Consider the following 12,108-nt stretch of genomic DNA (forward strand, 5'->3'; position numbering starts at 1 on the left):
CTAAGTGCTGCGGTGATTTTTTGCATACAAGATAAACCAAGTCGGCCGGCATTATCTCTTCTCTGGTCTCTTCTCTAGACGAAGTACGGGTCGTAAGACTCTACTTCATTTAGAATATGAAGAAATAGGGGACGACTCATCCGAAATCTCCTTTGAAATAGATTCGAGGGATATACTGGATTTTCAGCAAAGTAATCGCGAAATAGACGCTCGTGTCCCTGAACATGATCACGTCGAATAAACTTAGGACGTTGCCTATTGCCACGTTGTCTCGATGACTGACCATCCGCCTCCATGTTTTGAACATCGCTATCATCTTCAGAGGATACATATGTCAATAATTTGCGAAAGAAAGTACGAGTCATTTGATGAAAGGAGTAGGAGATGAAAAGATGCAATAGAAGTTTGGTTTGTATAGAGGAAATGAGGCTTGAGTTTGCATATTTATAGAGGAATTACTGCTATCGTTTGACATAGGAGTAAAAATGTTACCGTTTGAGAGAGGACAAAAAAAGTTACCGTTGGAGAAAAGATAAAAAAATTTACCGTTGGAGAAAAAAAAAAATATTACCGTTGGAGAAAAAACAGAAAATATTATCGTTTGAGAAAAAACAAAAAATATTACCGTTCGTAGTTAAGACAGAAAATATTACCGTTGAAAAAAAGTTGCTGAAATATTACCGTTACATCCAATTAAAAAATTTTATCATCAATACGTGACTTTCGGTTTTTTATTAGAGATATTGAGTTCAGATCTAATTAAATTTGTCATCACGTTAGAAAATGCACTAATTAATAAAAACATTTTATTTTAATCCTACGAATTTCAATTTCCCTAAACAAATACTGTATTGGATAGTCAAAATCTCCAATAAATATTTAGTAAAAAGTGATATTTTAAAAAAAAGATAATAAGACAAAACAGTTAGTAGTTAAGATTGTAAATGGAAGAGAGAGAAAAAAGTAATAAAAAAAGAATAGAGAAATATTATTTTAGGATTTAGAGATAGGGATGAGGAATGAGATGTAGGAGGTTTTTAGAAGATAAAAAAATTTTATGGATAAATTTGAGAAAATAAATATTTAAGTTAAATTATAGGGATGGAAATGTAAAATCAGATGTGGATGCTCTTAGTTAGGTATGGAACACACGAGTAGGTGATTGGTGGAGAATCTGTACATGATATCAGAAGCCTCCTATTTGTTCGACACTCAGAATTTTTTGAAAGAATAATTATTCGGATCAGCCCCTGTTTGGGAGCAGCCGACGCACACCACACGTGGCATGGGCGAAATGACCGTGCTGACCCCATAGGACGTTCCCTCCCTCAGTTGAAGCAAACATTTCATTTTGAGAAATGTAGCTCAAGCTCCGTACTGACGTTCCCTCCCTTGTTCCGTGATGTTCTTCAACCCAATGTAGCCGGAGCTCCGTTCCCTCCCTCGTTCCGTGATTCTGAAACCCAGACTCTCCCCGTCGTCCTCTTTGAGCTCAGACCTCGACCTCCGGCCTCCCCACCACGACATCCCGTGGAGATCAGTCCAAGCCCTGGGTCCATAACGAGACCAACGCGAAGCCCCTCTGTGACACGATCTGGGTATGAGCATGCTTACTTTTTGCTTTCCTTGTGTCACTCCCTTGGATTTCGGCTGTAGTGTTTCTGTGAAGGAAAAGTTGGTCGGGTTGGGTTGGAATCTGTTCGCACTCTGGGTCGGTGCGTTTGGGTCGGACCTGTTCAGAAGTTATGGAGTCTGGGTTTTAGAGCAACTCAGTAGAAAGTATTTTGAGGTGTTTTGGTAAGTTGGGTCGTCTCAGTGTAAGCTTAGCTTTTGGCTTGTAGGTTTAGTTTTCGAGTAGTTGATGAAATTGTTTGCTTCTGGGTGTTCTGCGTTTTGTGGACTTTGAGAAAACCCTCATTAAAATTCCGGCTCAGCCAAGGTTTTGGTTTTGGTTTGTCTCTCACAACTGGCTTTTGTGTAATTGAAGTTGTGACACTCTGAAGTTGTAAGTTGTTGGTCTCGAACATCCCATTTTTGGGGCTTTGGCTTGTGGCTTTTGAGTATTTTGTGTTCCTTCCAGTTCAGGCTAGGTTTATCGGTTCATGTCAAACAGAATAAAGGAAGATTTTAAGCTTAGCTATCCAGGTTATAAGTTGAAGCTCCTTCATGACACAACCAATTTAACTTATCAAAAAAATAAGTTAAATGGTCCTTCATCACATAGTTAAAAATTATTACGTCATAACTAAAATACCCGCCCATATGGCACTTGATATGTGTAATTCTCATATATCATAATGTGTCATTTATGGTAACTAGTTTCTAACTGTTATTTCAGAATTCATGTTAGACCTCTATCATGGTAGTTGTATGTGCTAATTTTTTGAAGGATATTAGTTTGCACATTCTCCTGGACAAAAACAGGAAAAAATTTAGCTCATTCCCATTGATTACTTCTTTGTTGTACTTGATTTGATTTTAAGAATATAACAAATGCATATTTGGCATACTTCTGTAAACTCAATTTAGAAAATTTGGTTTTGGCTTAAGCCAAAGAGTTGAACTCAAAATTCAACTTGGATCTTACACTTGCCCCGAATAGTTTGGCAGTATGCTAGCCCTTTTCTCCATAAATTTTCTAAACTTCAAATTCGATTAGCTATTGCCATTGTTGCTAAAAGCAGATGCAATTTTTTTTTTACCTTGCACATACTATTAACCCATTAATAAAAATATGTGATAATAATGTTCAGTTTTTTATTTTTCAGAATCAATCATGTCAGCATCATCATCTGTACTTAATGATAATGTCTTGGAATCTCCAACTTGTTGGTGTGGTTTGAAAACACCACTAAAGACATCTCACACGTCGAAAAATCCCGGAAGGAGATTTTTCGCTTGCCCAAACTATAAAACGGTAAAAGCAATTTATCAAAGTCTGCTTTGTTTTGTTTTGCGTAATGGTTTGCTGGTTGGGTGTATTTTATCATATTAATTGTGAATTAATATTGTGTGTAGGGAGAAGCAAGGTGTGAATTTTTTGTATGGGCCGATATACTTCATTTGCTAGAGGATAATTTTCGTGCCCGTGAGAATAAGGCGACAAGTATTTCGTGGAATGAAGTATTACAGCGCGAGTATGCCGTTCGGAAACGAGAAGATAAAGTGAGAGAAATGGCAAAGAATCTGAAAAAGAAAAAGCGAAAACTTTTGATTTTCTACTGGATTCTGACATTTGTAATAGTGTTTATTTGGTTTGGATAAATACTATGTAAAGTAGTTGGGCGAACTCTTTTGGGTTTTGCATGGTTCTTTTGAGGTGCACATGGTTTGTGGATCAAGACCATGTATGTAAATTGTATGGTGTTAACCTATAAGACTGTGACGAACTTTTGTGCAATTAAATTAATTTTGGTAGACTTTAGCAAAGTGTCATTTAGTGAGATTGCTCAAAACAGGGATGTTGGAGCATTTAAATTTAGTTGTTATGCACTTCAAGAATTGTTTTTGGCATTCACTGATCCTCATCTGATTTGAAGGATAGTTTGGATTGATGTTATTGGAGAAGGTGGAATTATCCCAAGTATATACCCGGAATGAATCTTATCAATTTTTACTCATTTGAGGGACTATATTGACCCCTGCATTTATCAAGTTTAGATTACAAAACTGTTATCATTCGTATCTAGCATCCTGATGGCACTTCAAATACTCATTTATGAGGGGTTGATATCTGGTCCCACATTCTATTTGTGGATATGGTAGAATCCAATTTATCCGATGTAGATAAACAATCAACTTTAAAATGGTAAGTCATTCATCACGTTTGGAATGTACAATAACAGCCATCAAGTAGCTATTGCCATTTTCCTGCAACACAAGTTAAGCTTTTAATACATATCCATTGGTCTGTACAACATATGAACCAAACTTTCAGTCTTAAAATGAAATATATACATTTTAGATCTTTGCAAAATATTACTTTATGCAATACAAACAATCAGTCTTTGCAAAATCAGTAAGATCTTGATTTTGGTTGCAGCCTCCTCGAACTGAGATCTATATAGTGGCTTCGAGATAGTGCATTCCGACTGACAAACTCTGCACTGTACTGCAAGAAAACAGGACTTTATTATTAAACTCAGGTTTCCTCAGATAGACATCTTCAATTTTTATGCAACACAATATTAACAACAACATAACTACAGATAAAAAATAAGTTGTCCTTTGCTAGAAATGGCAGCTAGCTCGTGCTTGCAATAACTGCCTCACCTAAATGGCACCTACCTTTCAACTGTATGACCAGTTTATTAACTTCAACCCCTCAGGCAAATCACAAGATAATACTTGCACCCTAAAAACCCTAATACTAATAATCTTTCTATAAATAGTATGGCAGGTTATTTGTGGAAATATCCATGAGGATATTTAGCAACAACAATATCACTGTCTGCATGCCATCCCACATGATTATTTTGACTGAGATGATAAAGACAATGTTTAATCTAAAAGTAGGAAAAAAATACGTACCCATCAATATTTGGCATGGAAAACAAATTTTTTTACTCATACCAGAAACATCCTATCCGCATGCCATCCCATGACAAACTCCAAAAATTTCCTCAGCAGCTTGTACATGTTACAATCAAAATAAGATTTTCTTTTATATCTCCCCATATATCTATCTCTTTCAGCCATTAATTACCAAAATATTCCAAAAACTCCTTTGTTTAATGCCTTCCAAGTTTCCAACCGTCCCAAATAAAACTCCAATGAAAAATGAATGGGAATTTTTTGAGGATATGCCCTGCACCCTATTTTTTTCCCTCTATTTTTGGAGATTTACCGAGAAGCTAAGAGTCATTACCTGAGCCCTCCACCAAATTCAACTTGGATTGGGTTGTGATCTTGGGCTCTCACCCTGTTCACTTTCATCCACCAACAGTTTCCTGGAAGTCTAAGTTCCATATCAAATAAAAAAAAAAATATTCAAATTAGAATTTGAACTACTAAAATTCAAGTAACAAAATAAGCCGTTGTCTAGTATAATACCTGTTTTTTTCGCTTTGTTGCCAATTTCTCCACACGTGGGACCTTCCTCTTATTTGGAGGTCTCCCTTTCCCTCGAACGACGTTAGGGCTTAAAATCTTTTTACCCTTATCCAATACCACCGTTGGGTTGGCCATATTTGATTGGATAGTCGACTGACATGTGGAACCTTCACAGGATTTATCAAAGTCATCAACATAGTGCAGGAATGCATGGACTTTATCGTTGTTTGAGGATATTTTGGCGGCTAATTTCGAACATCTTTGGATCATAAGTTCGTAATTACGCGTGTCTGATCTACCCCGCAAGTCATCATAACTACTTCTGATTAACGTGTAATGCCTCTTTAAGTCCTTTCTCCATCGATCTAGGAAATAAACTTTCGGCAGCACATTAATGTTCTTCAACTGACAAACTCTAAGTGCATGCCTACAAATAATCCCCCTCATCTCAAACAAACCACAAGTGCATTTCACCTCGCACTCATCTTCGTTATAGTAAACTGAGTAATGAACTCTTTTGGTTTGCTCATCAAATGATATTTCATCCAACACATCAAATGTTAAAATGCACCCCTGTGTGCTAACCAACCAACAATTACAACCCATTAGTCCCATAAACTCTCTTTGGACCTCCTTAAACTTTGCATTTGTATAGACTTTTTGAAACTGCTTCTCAATGTTGAAAGGGGAGATGCAGGGGATAGTTTGGTTGGTAGAATTGAAATCAGCCGTTGTCTCGACCTCCACTTTCTTTCTAAGAGCATTGTCGAATTGGTCGACGAATTCCTTCAATGTCGTCCCAGCATGGACATACCCATCAAAAAATGCATTCATACTTTCAGACCTTTGTGTTGTGCTCATACCAGCCCAAAATACACTCTTGAGGAAAACAGGAACCCAAAAGGACCTTTCCTCATATAAGGTCTGAAGCCAATTGTTGCTGATAAGATCATACTTTTCAAGTAGTCCACCCCAGCTCTCCTCAAATTCTGTGGTGGTTTGTGAATCATATAATGCCGAATGGATATCAGTCTTCAACCCAAGGTTGAATTTGGCGTGCGATCCTAACTTCTCAGGAAGTTTGCGCATGATATGCCATAAACAATATCTATGGCGAGTTTCAGGGAATACAGTAGCAATCGCATTCTTCATCGCTCTATCTTGGTCGGTTATGATAGACTTCGGTGCCCTACCCTTCATGCAATCCAACCACATCCGGAACAACCAAACAAAACTATGTGTGTCCTCGCTTGATAGCAATCCAGCCCCGAATAGTATGGACTGCCCATGATGGTTAACACCCACGAATGGAGCAAAAGGCATACCATACCTATTTGTTAGATACGTTGTATCGAATGATACAACGTCTCCAAAATACTCGTAGGCGGCTCGACTACGTGCATCAGCCCAAAACACATTCCGTAGCTTTCCCTCATCATCCACGTCCATATTAGAAACAAAGCCATCATTCTGATCTCTCATTCTCTTGAAATACTCATTAAGTGCATCACTACCTCCTTTGCCCAACCTTAAATATCTAGCTTTGTCAATGTAATTCCTACAATCTTGCTCTTGAAAAGCTAGATTCTCATAACCCCTTGCGTCAACAACAAGAGAATAAAAGTTCTTACTCATTCGTATACCGGCTCTATCATTCAGGTCCAAGATCCTTTGACTGTATTGATCTAGGTGTTTGTGGGATCGCAATAGTCTACTTTTCTTGGGGCTCACAGTAATATGGTTGTGAGAATTCTCAGTAGTGGTGAAAACCCATTTTCCATTTTTGTTCAGCGCTGCATTTACTTTCGCCTTACAACCTGTTTTGGTGGTTGCCCGTGGCTTCGAGATATTACTGTTCGGCTTAGGATGGTACTTTCCACCACGGGCACAACCAATGGTCAGATACACCGGCTTCCCATCATCATCTCTTTTAGTCCTCTGTGTCCTTACACCAAAACCCTCTTGCTTGGCATACTTCTTATAGTACGCCACAACCTCTTTCTCACTGTCAAACTCCAACCCGGATCTTGGTGGTTCAACTTGTACCTCATCATCCCTGACAACAGTGGTACCCTCCAAATCTTCATTTATGTCAAAGAACATTTCTATCAATGGAAACATAAGGATGAATTAGCAATAATTCAATATTAGAGTCATTATTTAAGGCAAGCATATAAAACGGTAATACCATCAGCATCATGACAACTTCCAACATTTTCTTCAAATTCATCACTATTTGGTGTAACTGACGCGGGGGGCGTTTCTTGCCTCAAGTACTCTGGATTACTCGAGGATTGGTACTGAGTATAATAGCAGCATGGCACTAGAACAAATCAGCTATCCTCAAACAAACAAATTAACATGTAAATTTTAGGAATTTGGGTAACAAACAGAAATATACCCGGAATGAATCGTCAACTCTAATAAAATCCTCCAGATCACTCGCCAGAGGGTAGGACATATGGTGAGGATGCTGCAAGTTTTATGCAATTAGTTAGATGCATGCGCACGTCAAATGATGTATGTAAAAATTCTATCATCAGCCTGCCTACTCACATGGTCTAAGTTTGGACATCCTAAGCCATCATTTTGATGCGTGTAAACTGGCTGTGAAGTCGATGTTGAAGGCCTGGGTGCCATTCTATCTTCCTCTTCCCCCATTACACTAAAATCAAGATGACTTACAAAATTATTTAAAGTCGATATATATATTTTTTTTAAATGTAAACACAATAAATCAATAATTAAAAATTTGGTAAATACTCAGATAGTGTGCAAAACTACAAAGGTCTCAACAATTTTTTTAAGATCACTACACAATAAATCAATATAGACTAGTTTTAAAAATAACTAGATAGTGTGCAAAACTACAAATTCAAGAACTTTTATTTTTTTATTTGGTGTATTTTAAATTTGTTGTATTAAATACAGATTCAAGAACTTTTATTTAAATATTTTAAATAAAGCCTCATTTATTTTATTACAATTATAATGATTCACTTAAATTTTACCTTAACTCTCAATTTATATTAATTAAGCTGTCCTAGATGCAACCTAAGCCACTAGCTCGCTTTGAGGGTAGCAAGGTTGCTTTGAGGGTGGCAAGGTTGCCTGAAAACTCCTTGGTCCGATCTTCAATTTTTACTAAATTGAAGAGTTTGATTTTAAATTTTGGAGTTTGATTTTAGATCTTAATTATAAGTTGGAGCTAACTTGACTTATCTTTGTAAACAAAACCAAACAAAGAATAAAAATAGAAAGAAAAACGATTAACAAAAAAAATTGTTGTGAATATCCCAATTATCATGACATATAATAAAGATTAGTGTTTTTTTCTTTTTTCTTTTTAAAACAAGCCAAACTGAGCATTTTATTACCACCATCAATCAATACAGAGTTAATCTAGTGATACATTATTACAAATTTCTCTTGGATAGTCTTCCATCCATACATATTTAGTAGCAAGACGTACAAATTAACGTGGGAGGAGCAGTAGAGATGTAGAACCACACGAAATGGAAATTGGGTAACATAACATGATCGAAACCAAATCCCTCCGGCTTCCCTCCCACACCACAAATACAACTTATATATATTACTTTTTAGCTTTCTGTCTACACTAAACAGAGAGCACCTTTATTTTCTAACCACCATGCATTTCCCTTACAATGCGTGCAAAAGATTAGAAAAATTAGTCCGAATGCATGCGAAAATAATTAGTCCGAATGCGTGCATAAGATGAAAACACTGATTCTCAATACAGAGGAAAATAAAAAATAAAAAAACAAAGGACCGAGCTGCTTGAAAGCAGAGGACCAAACCAGACGTCAAAAGCCATGCAACACAGTTACGTTTAACCATGCCCTAATCCACAATATCTACCTCACAAAACCCAAAACTCATCTCTGTGTACACAAGATAAACGTAACTGTTTTGCAGTTCATTGTTCTGAAAATTTTTTACCTTCGTATGAGCAGCGGTGGCGCCGGCGAGGGAGGGGGGTCTTCGCAGATTCAAAATACCCACCGGTTGCTCTGTTATTTGGTTTACCAAGGACCGGCAGCTCTTTACAGACTAAGTACTGTGCTCGACGTTCCTGGGCGGAGAGACGGCGTCGCCGGTGGTGCTGGGCGGAGGAACCTGTCACGCGGGCGACGAACGGGGGCTTTCGCGGGAGGGATTTCGAAATGGAAACAATCACGTACTGACCCCATCAAAAAACGCACGTTTTGACTTTTTCCAAAAAAAAAAAAAAGAAAAAAGAAAAATATTGGATGCCACGTATGGTGTGCAGGTGTGCTCCTGCTACAGTTGTGGATCCATAGTGTTACTCTTTTCGAAACCCCAAAGCAAAAATAAACCGAAAACGTGAAGAGTCTTGCGTCTTCCTTCCCACGAGGAGGAAAAAGGTAAGTGGGGTCCCCTTATTAGAGTTGCTAAAGTTCAGCAGAGACGACCGACGATATGAATAATTTCAAACCACCCTATCTTGAAATCATAGTTCCTTATCTTTTCTTGAACAAATTCGACGTCTCAATTTCTCTGCTCAATACAGTTCCGGACCGAGGGCAATGGCAATCACTCTCAGCCTTCTCAGGCTCCCTATTCTTACCCAGAAGCCGCTGCACTCCCACTCAAAACTGCCAATTCCATCCAACCCAACAAAATCGTGCATCTCCAAAGACTCGGCAAGCAACCCACAGCCACTCTTCCATGCTCTTAAATCGGCTTCTCTTCCCCTCACAGCACTCGCAATACCATTCATTCTAGACCCAAAGGCAAGTACCCTCACCCCAATTTCAGATTTCTTGTGCTTTTTCTTCTTTTCGTTTTAAAATTGCAAACTTTGAAGTACTCTGACTTTGGTGGGGGTGAATGTGATTATATAGGATGCACTTGCTGTTGGTGGGGAGTTTGGAATATTAGAGGGAAGGTCTTTTGCACTCATTCACCCCATTGTGATGGGTGGTTTGTTCTTCTACACTTTGTGGGCTGGGTATTTGGGTTGGCAATGGCGGCGAGTCCGGACGATACAAACTGAGATTAACGAGCTCAAGAAGCAGGTGAAGCCTACCCCGGTTACTCCAGAAGGGACAGCAGTGGAAGCGGCACCTTCTCCGGTTGACCTCAAAATTCAACAACTCACTGAGGTAGGTACCTTTTAACTGATTGTTTTGGAAATTCCTCTGAAATTAAAGGCATTTTAGGTTTGGAAATTTAAGTAGTATTTGCAATGTCGGTTTTCTTTTTGCTTACAATAAGGAAAGGAATCGTTGATAACGTTATCGTCTGAATAGAATTTCCGGTTACAAAATGCTTATTTAAATGACATTGCAATATTTCTAGGACTACTTAGTTGGAAGCTTTATTTTTATCACAGAAATGGGTTGAGTTACGATGTTTATGTATTGAAAAAAAATGTATAACGCTCACTCAGAGACTGAGCCCTTGGTTTGTCAAATTCAGGAGAGGAAGGAATTGCTGAAAGGGTCTTTCAAGGATAGGCACTACAATGCAGGGTCGATACTGTTAGGATTTGGAGTGTTCGAGTCTATTTTTGGGGGAGTAAACACATGGTTTAGGACAGGAAAGCTATTTCCAGGGCCCCATTTGTTTTCTGGTGCAGGTAAATCTACTGCTTTGCAGTCTTTGCAAAATTGAACAGAACGGCAAGTAGTTCACATTTAGCCAACAGCTATTAGTTGAGAAAAGGCACTAGATCTGAGAATATACAGGTCGCTGTTCTGCATTTTGTGGATATTTTAGCTGATTTTTCTGATATAATTTCTGCACAGCCATTACAGTGCTATGGGCAGCTGCTGCGGCTCTTGTACCTGCAATGCAGAAAGGGAATGAGACCGCTAGAAATCTTCACATTGCATTCAATGTGTTGAATGTTCTCCTCTTTGTGACCCAGATCCCCACTGGAATTGACATTGTCTTCAAAGTTTTTGAATTTACTACATGGCCCTGAATTGACAGGTATTCCTAGTGATCTCTCTTGTTTTTGGGCCGCACAACATATATCTTAGATTCTAGCGTAAAGAATTTCTATGTGGCTGTATCAGGTTCACCTAATTAAGGTGAAAACCTTCTAGTATATGTTCATTACATGAAAAAACCACATTGACCTTTAGGGATAAGCCACATTAAGGCGTGCTTGACTGTGCGATGGTTTTACTGAATATTGTAATCATATTATGCCTTACAAAATCACTGTAAACTACCACTCCCCATTTTGTTATGTGGTATATACTTGTCCTCTGCATGTTTGGGATGGCTGGAAAACTGTCCAAGGAAACTCTCTGGACCAATTGTATAAATGGAAGCAATCTATTTAGGGTCTTTATGTCATCTTTAAACTCATAAACACTTTATTATTATTGTTGTTGTTGTTGTTGTTCTTTTTGTTGATTATTCTTATTATTATTTTTATTATTATTTTATTTTTGTTATTATTGTTATTGTTATTCTTATAATTTTTGTTATTATTGTTTTTTGTTATTCTTCTTCTTCTTCTTATTATTATTAATATTCTTATTATTATTATTGTTATTATTATTATTATTATTATTATTTTTTTTACTTTTCAAATTTGAATGCATCTACAGGCATTTAGAAATATTTTTTAGTTTTTATTTTGTTTCAATTGTAAACGTGTAATTTTCTATTATTCAGTTCTTGTGCAAAATTAAAGTATTTGTCCATAGGTACTCAAATCCACTATCCCACCCACCAATTGTGCCAGGATTGTGTCTGTAAACAGACCATTCGAAGTATATGGATCATTGAAATCTGATGGATATCAGTAATATGCTTTGATGCTATTGCTCATAAGGATGTTAATTCTTCTAAAAAATATCTATTTGGAAGCACTAATGTGGAGGCTTGTAGTAAGTGGTGTTTTGACTTTTTGTATAATTAATTGAGAAGTGCTACACCTTCAAAGAGATTTCATAGAAGTAAATCCATAAAATGATATGGTTTTATATGATGTGTTAGATCTACTTAACAATCAAAATCGTTTTACAATATAACGTATCATATTAAGTCATG

At 37.4% G+C, this 12,108-nt stretch overlaps 2 protein-coding genes and 1 long non-coding RNA gene across 3 annotated transcripts; 2 read left to right on the forward strand and 1 right to left on the reverse strand.

Annotated features, from left to right (window-relative positions):
• The first annotated feature begins 2,599 nt into the window (after window positions 1–2,599).
• LOC122301910 lies at window positions 2,600–3,424 on the forward strand. The gene is made up of 2 exons (XR_006240227.1): window positions 2,600–2,917; window positions 3,019–3,424. It is a non-coding gene; the product is annotated as an uncharacterized LOC122301910 (long non-coding RNA).
• A 389-nt stretch (window positions 3,425–3,813) lies between these two features.
• On the reverse strand, window positions 3,814–7,713 carry LOC122309994 (protein FAR1-RELATED SEQUENCE 5-like). The gene is made up of 5 exons (XM_043123899.1): window positions 7,609–7,713; window positions 7,454–7,525; window positions 7,241–7,352; window positions 5,053–7,157; window positions 3,814–3,870 (listed from the first exon to the last, which is right to left on the reverse strand). Exons 1-5 carry the CDS (start codon window positions 7,711–7,713, stop codon window positions 3,814–3,816), a joined length of 2,451 nt encoding a protein of 816 aa, XP_042979833.1.
• A 1,737-nt stretch (window positions 7,714–9,450) lies between these two features.
• On the forward strand, window positions 9,451–11,422 carry LOC122311660. Its single transcript, XM_043126295.1, has 4 exons — window positions 9,451–9,830; window positions 9,942–10,202; window positions 10,519–10,678; window positions 10,848–11,422. The coding sequence occupies exons 1-4, from the start codon at window positions 9,624–9,626 to the stop codon at window positions 11,024–11,026; spliced, it is 807 nt and encodes a 268-aa protein (XP_042982229.1). The 5' UTR covers window positions 9,451–9,623; the 3' UTR covers window positions 11,027–11,422.
• The last annotated feature ends 686 nt before the right edge of the window (window positions 11,423–12,108 follow it).

The sequence above is a fragment of the Carya illinoinensis genome, chromosome 1, assembly GCF_018687715.1.
Source record: "Carya illinoinensis cultivar Pawnee chromosome 1, C.illinoinensisPawnee_v1, whole genome shotgun sequence".
NCBI lineage: Eukaryota > Viridiplantae > Streptophyta > Magnoliopsida > Fagales > Juglandaceae > Carya > Carya illinoinensis.